At 39.0% G+C, this 18195-nt stretch overlaps 1 protein-coding gene across 1 annotated transcript in view; it reads right to left on the reverse strand.

Moving 5' to 3' along the window:
* Positions 1 to 18195, reverse strand: part of LOC122795920 (microtubule-associated serine/threonine-protein kinase 4-like) — an 809687-nt gene that overhangs the window by 727687 nt on the left and 63805 nt on the right. The window contains exon 2 of the mRNA XM_044064403.1: positions 6752 to 6840. Within this exon, the coding sequence (XP_043920338.1) occupies positions 6752 to 6840 (89 nt within the window). The remainder of the gene's footprint in view (positions 1 to 6751; positions 6841 to 18195) is intronic.

Consider the following 18195-nt stretch of genomic DNA (forward strand, 5'->3'; position numbering starts at 1 on the left):
ATCATTCTTGGTGAAGGCAGGATGCTGCTCAGGGTCAGGGTCATACCAGTCTGGGCTACATAATCAGAGAGCTCCTCAATGTCTCTTTTCATGTAGTCCAGGGAGGTACGTCTCAGGTCATTCACACCAGCATGGACAATGACTGCATCATACTTGTACTTGCTTTGGAGTGACCTGAGTGCGTGTGTAATGTGGCGGATCCTAACTCCCGATAGGCAGCTCACCGTTACCCTCTCCTTATTCAGCCTGGTAAATGGGACGTCGGTGTGTCTGACTATAGAGTCACCTATTACTAATGTCTCTGGCATAGTGTTTTGCCTTAGGGGCTGTGATTGTGTGACACACCTGTTGCTTGAGGTATGTGTTGTAGGTGTTATGTTTTGTGAGGGTGTATTTCTGGGTGTCTGCTTTGGAGGTCTCTGTTGTTTTGGTAAGTTTTTTATAAGAGCCTCCGAGTAATTCTTTGTGTTCTTATGTGTTTGGTTTGTAGTAGTGATGGTTTTATGTGTGACTGGTTTTGCTTTGGGTGTGGGTGCCTTCTCCTCCTGTCTGGTCTTGTCAGTCCTGAGTTGAGAGAGTTCAGCCTCCAGTCTGGCTATATAGTTGCATCTCTCACAAATATATGTGTTAGTAGGAAGGAGGAGAGGGTTGTCTGTGTACATGAGACAATTGTAACATTGTCTTAACATTCCCAGATTAACCAGCTGAACAAGAGAGGATGTTAGTGGTCTACCACTCGACATACTAGAATATTAAAAGGAGTGCTGTGCCTTTAAAGGAAGTGGGTATTCACGGGGGTAGTGGATGGCTGTAGTGCTTACTTTAGTATAAGAGTGCTTACTTTAGTATAAGAGTGCTTGCTAAGAATAGAAGTCCCGAAAACAAGTGCTAATATATACAGCTAAATAGACTGAGTAGAGCTTTCCAAGGGAAAATTTGAAGAGTAGACTTGGCGGAGCCAGAAATAGTTTAAACCTGTAGCGCCCAACCGCGCAAAAATGCCCAGGTGGATTTTTTATACAGGGAACTTGAAAAGAGCTAGAAATGGTCCCAAGCAACCAATAATTTACAGCTCAAGTGCTGAGGTCACTTCCCCCAGGGACAGATAGGCTGCTCAAGGCTCCCCACTCCCACTGGTGAGCTCAGGAACTTCCTTCTATCCAAGTAAGGCAATGGCCAACACAGGAACTACACACAGCCCAGAATACAGCAAAGCCTGTATACTGGTCTAGACTAGTCGAGTAAAGGCGGGAAAACAAGGAGTATTTTTTTTTTTTTGTTTTTTGTTTTTTCAAGAAAGCACACAGAAATGCAATTAAACAAACAGTAAAATCGATTTACACAGGCTAGCACATTTTAGTGAGCAGCCTCAGCAGTTAAATCAACAAAAAAACAGTATTAATCGACCAGAGTCGACCAAAAAGCTATTTTTAAGTGCAGATACTTTAGAAATCAGCAGATAGACACAAAAAAACAGTTTTAGCTAGTTAAATGAAAGCCAGAGAGGACAATGCAGATAAAAAAAAGCCAAAAAATACTTAAATCTGGAAAGTGGTCGCTTCTTTCAGTTCTCTGTTGCCAGGATCCCTCTGCAGGACCACGTGGAGCTCTGCTTGGGTATATAGCCAGAAAAAAATGCCCTGAGGCGGATTTTTATACAGGGAACTTGAAAAGAGCTAGAAATGGTCCCAAGCAACCAATAATTTACAGCTCAAGTGCTGAGGTCAGTTCCCCCAAGGACAGATAGGCTGCTCAAGGCTCCCCACTCCCACTGGTGAGCTCAGAAATGTCCTTCTATCCAAGTAAGGCAATGGCCAACACAGGAACTACACACAGTCCAGAATACAGCAAAGCCTGTATACTGGTCTAGACTAGTCGAGCAAAGGCAGGAAAACAAGGAGTATTTTTTTTGTTTTTTGTTTTTTCAAGAAAGCACACAGAAATGCAATTAAACAAACAGTAAAATCGATTTACACAGGCTAGCACACTTTAGTGAGCAGCCTCAGCAGTTAAATTAACAAAAGAACAGTATTAATCGACCAGAGTCGACCAAAAAAGCTACTTTTAAGTGCAGATACTTTAGAAATCAGCAGATAGACACAAAAACAGTTTTAGCTAGTTAAATGAAAGCCAGAGAGGACAATGCAGATAAAAAAAGCCAAAAAATACTTAAATCTGGAAAGTGGTCGCTTCTTTCAGTTCTCTGTTGCCAGGACACAAGGGGGTTACAACAAGGGGTTTACAACAAGGACCAGTACTACATTAACCAGCATTCCTAACAGTAATCTGGCACACCCAAGACAAGTCACAACAAACTTCAAATATAATTTTTATTTACTGACATCTGGCCGGTCACCAGACTCCCTTCAGCCACGATATGGGCCCCCAAGGGCAACAGTTCAGTAAATCAAATATTCATACACATTACACTAATTAGAAATGGCTAACAATGCAGGTAGAAAATAGCAAAATGCAGATTTACAACAAATATTTTGAGTAGATGGATATTTACAATGCAGGCAAGCAAAGAAAGACAACTACAAATCTTACAAACAATATTCTGAATGCAGGAAAGCAGAGAATTTGGCAGTGAGATCTTCATTCAAGACTGGGTTTTCAACACGTAATAGTAAATGCTTTGTGCTCACAGCTGCAGTATAAAAATATACATGAACATTACATATGTTAAAAATACCATGATATTACAATGCAGATTTTGTTGTCAAAGCAGCAGGAATAATAAAGTGCATATTGAGGAAGGTAAAAGTGAATGCAGTATAAATATTGTACATGGCACAGACATTGCAGCAAAGTGCTTGAAGTTATGTCTTTATGCTCAACAGTTTTTTTTTTGGTCGTACAGTAGGCAGATTTCTTAATCTACACATTTAATTCCAAACTCTCCCCTCTGCCTAACAGCAGTCTCTTCACCTCTATGCCTCAGAGCCAAGCACAAACAGGGGACGACTGGGAAGAAGACTTGTCAGTACTACATGCAATCACTGAACATTCACTGGGGGTCTCCAAGGAGCAGAGCACAAGACCAGGTCGTTCATGATCAGATGTAAAACAAGAAAAAAAAAAAACATGCCTTAGGGAGCTTTTTAGGGTGCCCCTCTCACAATCTTTAACTGAGGAAAGGTAAACAGTAAGTTGCCTTTTGCCAAGTTCGGGAGGAGGAGATTTTGACCAGTCTGGCCTTTTTTGCCCTTCTAATTCACTGAAAAGAGAGTTGCCAAGATTAGTACAGTAAATTACACCTTTTTTTTCCATAAGGCATTGCCTTCTAGACCCCTGACTTATTAAATATAATTTTTAATGTTGCACTATAGCAGGACAAAGAAGCTGAATCCTGCAGATATGAGTCTCAACAAGTCCAGCTTATGAGAAACTAATTGGACCCTCCCTTCATTACAGTCCAGCATTAATCAAGGATTACATGGGGGAGACGCACCTAATGGCCTCTGAACACAGTATACTCTATAGTAAGCATCTTCATGGTGTAGATGTTGGCCTCCAGATTTTTTTCTCCATCTTCTCTTGTGGAAGAGATGAAACGTTAACTCTTGTGCTGATGCTTCAAACTGTACTCAGTAATGGTGCAGGTTTTGACAAATGATCCAATCACTGCACATACCGTACTCATAGTGGCAGTGCAAGCAGTGTCACATGATCTGCCCAGTGACATATCCTACTCTTAGTGGCAGTGCGATTCCTGTCATGTGATCTCCCCACTGGCATATCCTTCTCATACTGGCAGTGCAAGTCCTGACCTGTAATCTGACCACTAGACATATCATACTCTCAGTGGTGATACAAGTCCTAAACTGTGACTGGACCACTGCACATATACTCCTAGTGGCAGTGCAGGTCCTGACCACTGCATGAATGCTGTGATTACTGCCATGTTAGGCACCAAGCTTGGAAATGAAATGCCTCTGTGATGACCAACAGGACTGTCTTGTAAGTAGCAGAAAAGAACAGACTAGTGCAGAGTTACAGTTTTCCCTTCTAATCCAATGTGAGTGAATGTCATAATACATCTTCAAATGCAAGAATGAGAAAAATGTAACATCTGCGCCAAGACTGAAATATCAAAATGGAACTGCCAAACATGACAAAAGTCTCCCACTCTTGGAGGCCTACAAAGTCAGACTTCCAACATTTAACAATGGAAGACAACTTCTTGCTATAAAAATGATCAAATAAATAAAAATAAATCACATATGATATGCAATGCAGCACATAGGCAAGTCTAATGCCACACTAGTCACTCACTCTGAGGACCTTAACCTGGTATGTGACATCAACAAAACCTGCTGGTTTATTATTTAAGGTTAATTTAGACGATTGTTTAGGCAACAAGAAATTTACCCCAGGGGTTCCAAGGGTGTCCCTCCTGGACAGAGACAACAGGTGTTGAATTAAGTGTTTGCTAATAACAGACACTCTTGGGAACAGGGGTTAAACGTGGCTAGGCTTGTAAGGGCTCTAGGGACATTAGCCTAGTAACCTCCTATGATCCTATATATAATTAGCAGGGGTGTGGGGATGAATGGGGGACACCCCCCTTCAAAAACACTGAAAAATGTGATATTTAACCTCACAGAAAACCACTGAACAATCAGACAAAATCAAATGACATTTTGTCAATGTTTTTGCAGGAAAGCACCTCTGCACCTCCCCACCCCTGCAAAATATCTATTTATATAAATACAAATATATATATATATATATATATATATATATATATATATATATATATATATATATATATATAACTTTGCGGTCACACAGCAGTAGAGAACGGGCAAAAATGTCCTTATTATAATTTCCATTTTGTCAGTATTTTGTGTTTATATATTTCAACTGTGTCAATATTTTGCAATGTCAGCATTATGCAATCAGTCTTTATACACACACACACACACACACACACACACACACACACACACACACACACACACACACACACATATACACTGAATTTTTGCATTCTTTTCAATAATTGCTTTCATTAGTGTTGTAGCCCTTTGTGATAAAGCACTGTAAGCAATGTATAAAACTGAGCTAAGTTGGTGAAAAAAAAATTGTGACTTGCATGCTGATATTATAACATGATTTTTTTGAAACAGCGTAACAATGCTCATATATTTAATTAGTAAATAAGCAATATTTTGACAGTATAAAAGACGCACGCTTTTTATATTTTGTCATGTAAATACCATAGACAGAATTAAAGTATTTATGTATCCCATTAACCCATGTTCTTGATGTGACACTTTGGAAAACGTTTGTACTACTATACACAAAAAAGCCTACACAGAGGAAGAAGACATATTACTGTTTTAGTATTCAGAGTAAGAAGTGCAGCATAAATGATAATGAAGGGAAAGACAGGGAAATAAAATAACAGCAGTAAAATGACATGACAAAAATGAAATCATGTAGATTAGAAATATACTACTGACACATACACACACACACACACACACACACACACACACACACACACACACAAACTAGCAGATTTTATGAATCCAGAAAAAAGTTAAATGGAGTACCTGATGCAATCCCAAATTTTACATACAGAAGGGAAGACATCTGAGTTAATGTAAGCAGCATGCTGTCCAGTGAAATTATTAAAATGGCACAGGAACACCATAGGTTAAGGAGGTGCAGAACTGTTACAACTGCCTGCAATGTCAGTGATGTTGAAAAGAAATATGCTTAGACATGGTGCCTTAAGAAGAAAAAAAATAGCTAATTCACAATCTGTAATTCATGTTAGATTATTATTATTACAAAAAAGGCCACTGTCACTCGTGTACTATACAGCCCAGATGTGTAGAAAAACTAATTAGTTGAATGTATGAGTAACAACTTATACCTACAACGACAATCTTACAAATATAATTCTACCTTGTATTCTAGCCAGACACGTGTAAACTGCTACTCTATTTACACATTAAGCTTTAATATGTCTATAACTGTAAGTAGCATTATATTAAAGTTAAATGGTAATGTTCTGTAATAGAATGTAATGTGTAAACACAACTTTACAATGTCAAATTGTCTGTACTTTATGTGGAGCTTTTCTCCCCGGGCCTCTGCTGAAAATGGGTTTCTGACTCAGTCTGACTTTTCCGGTCAACAAATGTCATTAAATAAATATAATAATAAAATTATACAAATGCCCTGTTTTTCAGCAATAGAAACCTTGGAAGAAAAAAGAAGAGGAGCAAATACATGTGGATAATTTAAAGGCAGGGAATAACATTTATTTTATGCATAAAAAAAGAGTTTGCATGCATCTAACTGCTATTCAGATAAAAAAAAAATCACGGTTGGGACGGTGGCCTAATGGTTAAGGTGTTTTCCTTACAAACACAAGGTGCAGGGTTTGAGTCTCACAAAGGATAATTGGCTAGGCTTAAAATGGCCCACAAGGGCAGTTAGCCTAGTACTAATCTATGAACCTGCAACTGTCTACGAACATAAGGTTTCAGCTGCAGTTGACCCTTAACACACACAAAGTTTGGCAGGTTCTCACTCATTACAGTACATGCAAGCATAATGTAATGGGAAAAATCCTGAGCTTTCAAATTTCTAGATACCATCACAAGGGTAGTAAAAAACAGTTGAGTTTTGTGAGCACAACATATTTTTCATAACATTTTAGCCCAACAATTGTAGTTACGACAATGCCAGCACTGGAGAATAATATACATGCAAAACCTAGACACTGTACCTGTGTGAGCAGACAATGGTGAGTGAGGTCGAGGCAGGGCTGAAGACTGCCCGCTACCAATTAAACTCTTCCTGTTACTCGTCCGGCAGCTGTGAAAAGTTAAGACACAACAAAAGGATCATTAGAACTGAACATCTGCAATTTAAACCAATTATCTCTACATCACTAAAATCATAAAAACTGGCACACATCTGGACGTTTAATACCCAATACTGTATTAAGCAAAGTCTTTGATTCTAAAAAAAAAAGTATGAAGCTTTTCAATAAATACATCAGGAAATGTTCAGATTATAACAATATGCATTCAACACAATCAGGAATTAGTAATTTACAAAGTTTGTACCTGATGTGGTGCAAGACAAATATTGTGCATTGTCAATGTGCAACACAACAAGACACGGGACAAATACCGAGGACAGGCAACTGCACAAAAGGAGTACAATTAATCAGAGTGAAAACTGTGATGGATTTAATGACAGTATTATATGTACCTTGGGAGACAATGATGCAATAACCCACATGGAGCAAAAAAAGAAAAAACACTTCTGGTTACTGCTGATTGTTTCACTTCTGTGACATCTGGACCACCCCTGAAAGGGCAGCGACTGTGCCCTGTACACTTCTGGTTACTACCTCTAAAATTAGTATACACTACACTTCTGAGTACCGTTGCTAAATTTAGTATACACTACACTTCTGAGTACCGATGCTAAATTTAGTATACACTACACTTCTGAGTACCGATGCTAAATTCTGTATAGATTACATACCAGCTCAATGCATTCTAGGCCATCCATGGTAAAGACACAACTATGTTTTATTTCACTTCTGATCACCCCAGTTATTTTAGCATCCATTCCACAGCTGACTCAATGGCATTTTGAGACATCGCTGAAGTGACATAACCGCTGCCCTTTTGATTACTAGGGCTACTAGTTAGACTTTTGATACTTATGTTAAACCTTGACTACGTCTGGCCACCTTTTATTGTTCTACTACACCGTTAGCATTCATTGCCTAGTGGCATCTGGATATCCTTGAAAGTGACTCAAAGGTTTTCTGTTGCACTTCTGTGCATTTGGTACACTACATTTAGGAACTTCAGTGACAGAAATCACTAACGACAAATAATCCAAAATGGTTCCTGTTATCAGTGGGTGGGCTTTCCCAACCCATTGGAGGCAATCGTGCTCCCCTGGGACCAATGACTGAACCTTAGGAAGGAAAAGACAATTCCATTGTTAGAGTCTGTCAGTTTATTGATCAGTGTGCAGTGTAATTCTCGTAACCTGACCCTTTTCCACAAGTTTCTAAAAGATTACAATAAATATGTAGGACAATCCAGTAGGTCTTGGACAAGTTAGAGGCAAAGGCTAGTCTTCAATTTGCACAGGAGGTCTAATTGGACCAGCTGATATTCTTCAGAAAAACTTTTAACGATGAAGAATCTATCTCAGTTATATTCTTATTCAAACTCTTATTTTTGTTTTATTTTTTTTTTCATTTTTTTTTTCAAAAAAGTCAGAGGTGGCACAACAGAAATCAATAAATAACTCCCACTGAATAGGGTTATACAGCAATGGAAAATAGGAACCTTCTGGCTGTGTCTCTGCTCTTCCAGGCCTAGGGGGCTTAATTGAGGTGGGAGGTTAATTAGGGTGGGAGGGTGGCTTAATGGCTAAGGTGTTTGCCTTAGAAACACAAGGTGCAGGGTTTGAGTCTCACAAGGGATAATTGGCTAAGCTTAAAATGGCTCGCAAGGGCAGTTAGCTTAGTACTAAAACTATGAACTATGAACTATGATGTGTTTTTATTATATGTTGAACTTTCACTACTGCGAAACCTGCCATAGAAAATAACACTTTGCAGAAGAAAACTAGTAAAAATGCTTTCACTTTGGGTCCCGAAGCTTACTCAGAAAATTGAGCAACTCAGAAAGTCATATCATCATCTAAAAATCTTGTTAAACCATGTATCAAAATTTACAATCCAACACCACCACCTATGCAAACTGAAGACTAGCCTTTCCCTCCACAGGTTCATAGGTTTGTAGAAGATTACTAGGCTAACAGCTTAAGAGGCCTTACAAGCCTAGCCAGTATAACATTATTTTACCCATTATATGGTCCCTAGGGCAAAGAGGATGACATGGATTTGTGTCTGTGCGTTGAGTATCTTACAATCGAGAGCTACCTTGCCCCAGTCATTCTACAGAGTGAGTCAAACTAACTGCTAGTGGCAAAAGCTGTCATCTACCACACCCCCTTTTCAAATTAATTTAAACATATCAAGTCAATGCAATCTCATTCACTAAACACCTAAGTGATGAAGTCTACTGGACCAAGCACTGATAAGGAAACTCAATAAACCGGACAACATTAAGAAGCAATCGGATTGTTCTGCCTATTTATTTTAATCTTTTAGACAGAAACTTTTGGAAAAGGGTCGGGTGACAGGATCTACCACCGGAATTGGCTTTTCCTTCTATATTTTCATTTATCTATTAAGGACACTTACAATCCGTAACAGTCTGACCTCATACAAGCTTAGCCCTGTTCTCTTACACGTACATTTTTAGTGTTGTTACTCCATCTTTCAAAGTACTACCATTGATATTTCTGACCCTCGTGCTGCGATTCCTATATTCTTACCTTTATATTAGTTGAATCCTTCCCTTCTAAGTCTATACTAATTACAGGAACAGCATTACAGGATAATGCAAGGGAATTTACTATAGCCACATTCCTTAAATCTGCAAGACACTATTGGCCAATATGAAATCTTACTCAGCTCTTTCCCTGTTCTGTGTCCAGCTTCCTAGCACTTAGAACTCTAAGGGAGTATAGAAACTGCCTCGTGTACCAAAACAACTTTAATACTGCCCAATGATAATCCAGCCTGTAAGTGGTACAAGTATTTATTACCGCTCACCTTAGTCTCTCAGCTCAAACCTCATTCGGTATCTCAGTGTGCACTCACCCACAGCACAACTCAATCCAAAACATCTGCAATTGAAGTACAAGAAAAAACTCCCAATGCCTCCCAGGCAAACAATTAAGAAACCTTGGTCATTAGACTACACAGCAAAAAGTCAACTTCACACAAACAGCCACAACACCAGTCACAACATATATCCCTAGGAGTTACAATGAAGCTGAATCCAAAACCTTAAAGTCTGCTGAGTATGCATCCATACATTATGTGATGCTTGGTAACAGATAACTTCATTGTCACATAGACCAGCACTGCCACACCAGGATGGAAAAGTATGCAGTGACAGCGATCTTTCTGGAACCAGGTGACTGTAAACTAGGTATTATTTGCTCATCCACTGATATACATCTGCTTGTGCAAAGATTGAACTATGCCAAAACTGGTGTAAGAATGAGATTTCTTAAATTAAATCCAAAAGCAGGTAAGAACAGCAGGTACAGCTGCTGTGAGTGCATTGTGGCAAACCAAACCTCTATGCATATCACAACTAAGATGGCATACCTCCTTCTAAATGGACATGCTCATTAGAGGTCCACCAAACCTTTATGCACACCACAACTAAGATGGCATATCCCCTTCTAAATGGACACACTCATCAGGTGTCGACCACACCTTTATGCATACCACAACTAAAATGGCATACCCCCTTCTAAACAGACATGCTCATCAAAGTCCAGGCACCTTTGTTGGCAATGCTGTATCTTATAGCCATCATAAGTCAACATTAGTTAGGAAATCCTTTTATCTGGCCCAACTAATGTGCAAGAAAATTTCTTTTAGATTTAGAAAAATGTTACATCTCCTTCACTCGACTCTTATCTGAAGCATTACTGAATGCAATGCTACGTTTGGTAGGTATTTTTTTTTTTTTTATTTTATTTTACATTTGTTGACCGGGCTAGTCCAACTGGATAATTTCATAGGTTCATAGATTCATAGATTAGTACTAAGCTAACTGCCCTTGTGAGCCATTTAAGCCTAGCCAATCATCCCTTGTGAAAACCCTGTACCTTGTATTTGTAAGGCAAACACCTTAACCATTAGGCCACCCTCCCAACCCCTTCCATTTTCAGTGGAGGCCCGGGGAGAAAAGCTCCAAGATAAAACAAGGTTATAAAAATTAAATCATTTACAATAATTTCGTATGTTACAGACATTGAGCAACAATGTTTACATCTCAGTCTTGGTCAAGTAATAATAAGACATAGAACTATCCACATATAGAGAGAGACAGTAATTCTTTACAGAACAATTAGGTCCTTTGATATCCTAAAGAAAGGTTGCAATTTAGATTTCTGGGGATATAATAGAAGGAAGAAAAAAGTAGATTAGTCTGGATTTGTACAGGAACAGAGCCAAAAGTTGTTCAGATGTAAAAGAAGTTGTTTTTTGAAAAGAGGAAAGGAGGCTAGTGAGGTGATATGTGAAGGGAGGTTATTCCATATTTTGCCAACTGAGTTAGAGAAAAGGCAGTTACCTGCTGAATTTGTAATTTTAGTTATGTTGACCTGTAGCTTTTCGGCGGAGCGCAGGTACATTTCAAAACATATCACTTGACATCATACTACTCTGTTGAGAGACTAGTGGCACTCTCAAATTACTTGGCCTGTTATACACTCCTCAGTGGTGATCTTTGTCTAGCCTTTTGTGTCAGGTAAGACATGATCCTCACATATTCTTTCATAGAACAAATGGTTCCTCAAACACCTTCATAATGGACATGAATCTTCAGTAGCAAATTAATATAGCAATAACCCATGCCTGGGTGTGGCTAATGCTGGATTTACCCACGGTTGGCGTGGTTTCGTCACGAGGGCAAAGCCCGAGTGGCCAAACAAAGTGAACTGTGGGTAAATCTAGCATTACCCACACCCAGAAGTGGGTTATTGCTATTACACAATGACATTATTTAAGGGAAAAAAAATTACTTTTCTTAAATAATGGCATTGTATAATGCCTCCTTGCTGCCCTTCCGCAGCTGTCTGGTATTTTGCTGCAGTTCTGATGTACTGCGCATGTATATGCCTACACCTTACATCAGAACTGTGGGCAAAAGCAATGGAGAAAGCAAGATCTCCGTTGCTTTTTACTGTTTCGCTATGTTAAATGGGTTTAACATAGCGAAACAGTTCGGAGAAAGCAAGATCTCTGTTGCTTTTTACAAACTGTTTCGCTATGTTAAATGGGTTTAACATAACAAGATAGCTTTAAAATAAGCAATGGAGATCTCCGTTGCTTATTTTAAAGTTGTCTCTCTATGTTAAACCCATTTAACATAGTGAGACAGATTTAATATAAGCAACGTTGAATGCAAGATCTCCGTTGCTTTTTACACACTGTCTCGCTATGTTAAAGGAGTTAAACATAGCGAGACAGCTTTAAAAAAAGCAACGGAGATCTCTGTTGCTTTTTTTAAACCTGTCTCGCTATGTTAAACTCCTTTAACATAGCGAGACAATGTTTAAAGACTTATACTAATGGAAAAAGTCCGGGCAACCGGACCTTTTTCCATTAGTATAAGTCGATTTACAACGTGCACGCTGACCAATCAGCATGCACGTTTTGGAATATTAATGGGGGGTCATGGTATAATAAGACATAATGGTGTGACAGATTAATATCCCAGTGCATTCCCTCTCATGGAATAAACTTTCACTGTATGTAAAACAGAGCAGTATTTTTTGCCACTTTCGGGATACATCTCAGCAACTGTTTAGGTAGCCAGGTCAATCATGTTTTGCCCTCAATGAGGCAAGATGAAAAATTTTTAACAAAGTTTATTAGCCAGGCCCATAATGGTCTGATAACTGATTGCCTGCTATCCATGAAGTTATAATACTGCACCTGCAAATTTTCTAGTGTGAAGTTCCCCATAAATGTATTCATTCCGGTCAAGCAGGTGGTTCCATGACTGGAGTTTTTAAGGCCCTAAGTTGTTTTTACCACCATGAAAATAGGATTATAATCTAGGTTGTCCACTTAGAACTTGTCCTGTCTGCACAACATCTCAAAAACAAATGCATGTTACACACAAAGGTGCTACAAATACCTTGTGCAAGTGCTGCAATTACTGCTTTATCAAAAGATGTGCATCACTGAACATGCTACAGCTGATTCACAACTCTGAAATGAGGCCGGAGCATCACCACAGGGCATGACAGTGTGTGTGCTCGTGTGCAGCCAGGGGATCATACTTCCATGTGCCGCTCCCTTCCGATGAGTTGTGGGGCTGTGCAAGGCACATCCCATCATAAGTGGGAATGTCTCTGCACAGACCTAAGCATTCCTGACCATCCTCAAACCCTAAGGTCATAAGCCAAATCTCAGGTTACTAAACCTGCCATTGATGCTCGCAGGAAAAGGACTGCAAAGCATTTCTTTCTCAAGAAATGAAATAAAAGTCTGACCAGTGCAGAAGCAGATGCTGGTGACACCCCCTAGATTCTCTTAAATTGCACACTGGCCACAACCTGAAAAAAAATGATGATGGTCTGGGGAATTAAAGGAGAGGCTAGTAGACATGCAGTGGATGTTGTCACTGGGGTAGAAGACTAGAGCATAATAGGGGGGAAGGAACAAAAAACTAATAAAGAAAAAAATGAAAAAGTCTGTGGCAAGTTTTCTCAGCTACTAAACATATAAATTGCCTCCAAATTCATGAATGCCCTGACGTTTAAGGAACCTTTTTGAACAGAATTATTTCCTTTCAAGCAGGCCCAGTGATCAAGGCGCCTCTTCTGAAGAGACTGTCTCTGCATGGTGTTAAACGGATTTTAGTGGCTCCTTAGCATTTTATACTGCACTGTACACAGGTTACTGGACTCGGTGGAGGTGTGCTTATTCCTCTGTGAATGGCACCGGCTCAGAAATTTGCATCTTCCTTCCCTGTACATTTTTCATCTGCACTCACGGTATCTTCTTTGTGACTCACTACCTGTCCTCCAGTCTTCATACACACGAGAAGTTCAGAGTGTAATTCACAAGTCAGGTTGCTAATATACAAGAATCCAGAAAATTTTAAGCAGTTTCACAACAAGAAAGAACAGCTCTAAGTAGGATGTCTCCTATTAACTTAACCAGAAACTGTAACAGACTTCTTTTTAAATTGTTTGCGATATCTAAACAATTTTCTAATTCTAACATATTTCTTTTTAACATGACTGTTATATGCATAATTCTTTAAGGTACTGCACAAGGTTGGCACATCTAAATACTTATTATCTACTGTGTAATATTTCTTTAAATTGCTGCATACGAATCAATTTTCACTCTACAATGAGCATCCCTACAGTTTCTTTTCTTTAAATTTATTTTAGTACTACTAGACAATATTTAAATTCATTATGTGAATTATGTCCCCTACTTCAAAGCTACTTGTAAACATCAATCTGCACTACTTTGCAAAAACATCTGTGAAGATTTCATCAGTCAACTTTAAAGCAATATTGAATGAATGATCAGAGGAATTTTGTATCTGTGAAATGTTAATACAAATTTCAGAGAAGGCAACTAAGCACAGATTGATCATCGGTTGTTATAGTAATTAAAAAATAATTAACAAGATAAACATTTGCCTGCATTTCAGAACAAGCCTTTAAAGTAAAGAAGGGCACACTAACAAGTTTCCATACTTCACAGAAATCAATTTTCAGAGTTACTTTCCCGAGAGAGGTACAAAGGAAACACAGCTGAGTGAAAGTAACCCACTTAAAGAAACAGTCCACTTCCCTGCACTACGCTTATGCTCAAAGCACATTTACCATTTTAACTAAACAATTTCTAAGTAGCAGCATAAGAAAGATAAGAAAAAGTGAAATATTTCTCAAAGTGCTGTGGTGATTTTCAACAAGCTTGACCAGCTTTAGAGTTTGTATGCAGACTTGTATTCAGTAAAACTCTTTAGGGTAGGTAAAAGTGTGTCTGTGTGTGTGCGTGTGTATATTTATATATTATATATGTATATGGGTTTAACCACTAAGAGCAAACCTTCTTTTTCTGTTTTTCTCTCTTTCGGCAGCTCTGCTTGTGAGATCAGGGTACAGCGGGGTCTGGCAATTTGCCCTTTCCCAACTACTGTGCAATGTCACAGTTAGCATGTATAATTAGAAGAGGATATGGGAGCAAAGTGGAGTTGCCACCCTGCTTCAAATACTTCTTTCCTTTTTTCTTTTATATGACATTTCCTCTCCATCGTTTGAGTGTTCACTTATTCCTTACGTGTATGTATGGATATTTATTTATACAGACACAGGGGAGCGCATGCACAGATTCTTAACTGGGGAATTATTTCTACCTACTTATTTACTTTAGACGTGCGGATATAAATTTAAACATTATGACATTCACTGATCTCCTTAAACAGCTCTACGACCACTAATACAGGCCTGCTAACTCAAAATGAGGATCACCTCTAAATTCTGACATCTTCAATTTCTGGCACACTTTCCAAAGACTCTATGAATACATTTTTTCTGTCATGTGATTTAAACATACTGAGGAAGGATGAGGTTGAAAGTGGTATATAACTTGTATCTGACCTTGTAATAAAGCCTAAGTTTTGCACAAGTTTCGTGTGCTGGTGGGTTTTTTGGTACATTTTTTTTGCTTGCCATGCCCGCACTTAAGCAGCTGTCCTTGTGTAGCTATAAGTTTGTACAATTCTTACTACCTAGTTCCACTTGTGGGCTCCTAAATCACCATGAAAGTAATTTCACACCTTGTCTTATAACTGATAAAAATGTACAGATCTCTTAAATTCCACAGATGGCAAGGCATTTACTAAACCATCACCATTTCCAGAATCATTTATGTTGTTGTGTCTTTCGGCTTTTCCCGGTTAGGGGTCGCCACAGTGGAACTCCAGTCCGCTAATGATTGGCAGAAGATTTTTACGTGCCGAGTTGCCGGCCCTGACGCACAACTTTCAACGAAGGTACGCCCCATTCACGCATGTCTCCAAACAGAAGACGCTCTAGCTGAGAATCGAACAGGACATCTTACTGTGAGGCGACAATGCTACCGCAGCACCACCACCGCAGTTCTTCCAGAATCACTTATAAGAACCAATATTAGCATATATGTAGAAGCTGTCAGAACTGGCTTTAATACATTCCAGGTATAGAAGATAATGTTCTAAAGATGCCATAAAAACAACAATATTGGGATGTTCTAACATTATATGTGGACAGGGACTTAAACGTACAATTAACTCTCTCTGTTGCTTCACATTTACTAGCCCCACTCCTGCACATGCACATGTATGCACATGCGCACACACACCCGTCCACCCGCCCAACAGAAAGGTGGTCCAGGAGCCAGTGGAAGACTATCACACAATGATACAGCACCATCAAAGTTGCTGACAAAACACCACTTTTACTATGTGTAGTAGTACTTAGAAAAAAAAGTTAAAGGTAAAGCTTTGCTTACTTCTGCTCAAAAGGGCAATCTGTTCTGACTAGCTCACAAAATACATTCAAACATGAAACTGGAAATGACAAGAAATAAGAAAATGCGAGTTTTGGGATCTGGAAATCCTTATGCCAGGAGAAAAGACAAATGGCAATAAAAATTGGTAATTCTTCTTGCCCCCTACTATATTATTCAGCATGTAGGACTATGAGACGCTTGTGTTATTTTTGCAATTAATTGCCTACACATGCAGCACTGTGCTTTATGCTGATGCAGGCATTTTTGTGGCCAATAATCCACTTCACCTTTTGAAAAGGATTAGGTGACGTAAAGAATAACATATTTAAAATAAAGATAATGATCAGGCGTCCAATCATAACCAACTTAACTCAACCCCGAGGTGAACGTCATGGCATCAGTGTCCCAAATGTATAATAAGCTGCTTATGCTTAACCATAACTGTTTGTACTGCATGGAGCTTATGCGCTACGTGTACTGATAGCTACAGAAAAAAGGGTAGGAGCATGAAGTGCTTTACTGACTGTAAAACATTCAACACTGCCAGACAGACAGCAGGCAGAAATATACTGTCCTCCTGAAGAACAAGTCGTTTTAAAACCGATTAGATGCTTCATTCTGCCACAGTAAAATGTGTTTGGGACAATTAGTTTGCCAAAGCAAGAGGTTAAAGTCTGCAAACAAGATGTCCAATCCACATCTCGTGTATAATCTACCTCATCAACACAAAGCAAATCATCCCCAGAATGAATTCTGCCCTACCCACAGCCATGTTATTTTACACCACAAACTCCCAACCCACAACCGTCTGCTGTAATGTGCTAAAAATGGAACTACAGAAAACACTTTAACATACGCAATCACATACTGTGGCCTGAAAATAAATAAATGACTTGACAATATGACTCGCTGATAACTGCCAGGGAGTAATCAAGGCAAGAAGGGCATTAACAGTGCTTTGCAGTATTAAATGAAGAGAGCTAAGTACCTACAGAAGCTTTTTTGTGTATGTTTAAAGAATATACTAAGGGCTATGTGGGGAGAAGTAGTCAGTTTTAAAAACTCAAAAGACTAGGTCAGAAACATGACATGAGAAGAATATCTATGTTGCTGTACACTTTAAAAACATGACCAAGAATAGGAAATATGCACCGGGGGTGGTGGATAGGGATATTTCACATGAAATGGTAGATAAAACAGGTATGCGGAATAATCACTTACTAAAAAAAATCTTCTGAAATGAAAGCACTAAGCAAAAAAAAAAAACATTAACTAGGCATTGTGAAAAAAAAGCATTTAACAAAATATATTTGAATAAACCAGGACAGAAATGTCAGTTTGAAACTTTAAATTTAGCTAGATTTAACTGAACAAAATAAATATGCTTCTTCTTTCGACTTTTCCTGGTTAGGGGTCGCTACAAAATAAACTGCACACTGTAGCATACATGGTGTATGCCTCACTGTTCTCAGGGTGTTGTCATCATTTCCATGGTACTATCATCACCTTTTTCACCCGTCTTGCTGTATATTTTTGTGTCACTGGCAAAAGGGCATGTTTCCTTCTAACCCTTATCTCAAAATGCACTCACTTGAGGCACTCCTTAAAATGGAGAACATCAATATTTGTGCAGTAACTTGAGACCTGGTTCAAGGCTCTAGAGAGCACCCCTGCATTATCAGGCTATAATTCATACCACACTTTTTGGCCATCTAACCTGGATGAGAACACCAAAGGGGGAGGTGTGTCCATTTTCATTAAGGATATCCACAGCTCCAGGCTAGTTGCGCAGCATAATGCATCCAAAGTTATCCAAGTGCAACTAACTCTGGGCAAAACTGCAATCCAAATTGTAGCTTGCTACAGATCCCCCACCATGCCCCCAGATTCCCACTCCTCTTTTCTTGATATACTGGAAAATATTAGGGTTCAACCAAACACCCTAATAATGACAGAAACCAAGCGCTCAGTTCAATCACGAAATAGTAAACAGCGGTCACAGAACGCTAGTGATCGCTAAA

This window comes from Protopterus annectens, chromosome 2.part2 (genome assembly GCF_019279795.1).
Source record: "Protopterus annectens isolate FY-2018-M chromosome 2.part2, PAN1.0, whole genome shotgun sequence".
NCBI lineage: Eukaryota > Metazoa > Chordata > Ceratodontiformes > Protopteridae > Protopterus > Protopterus annectens.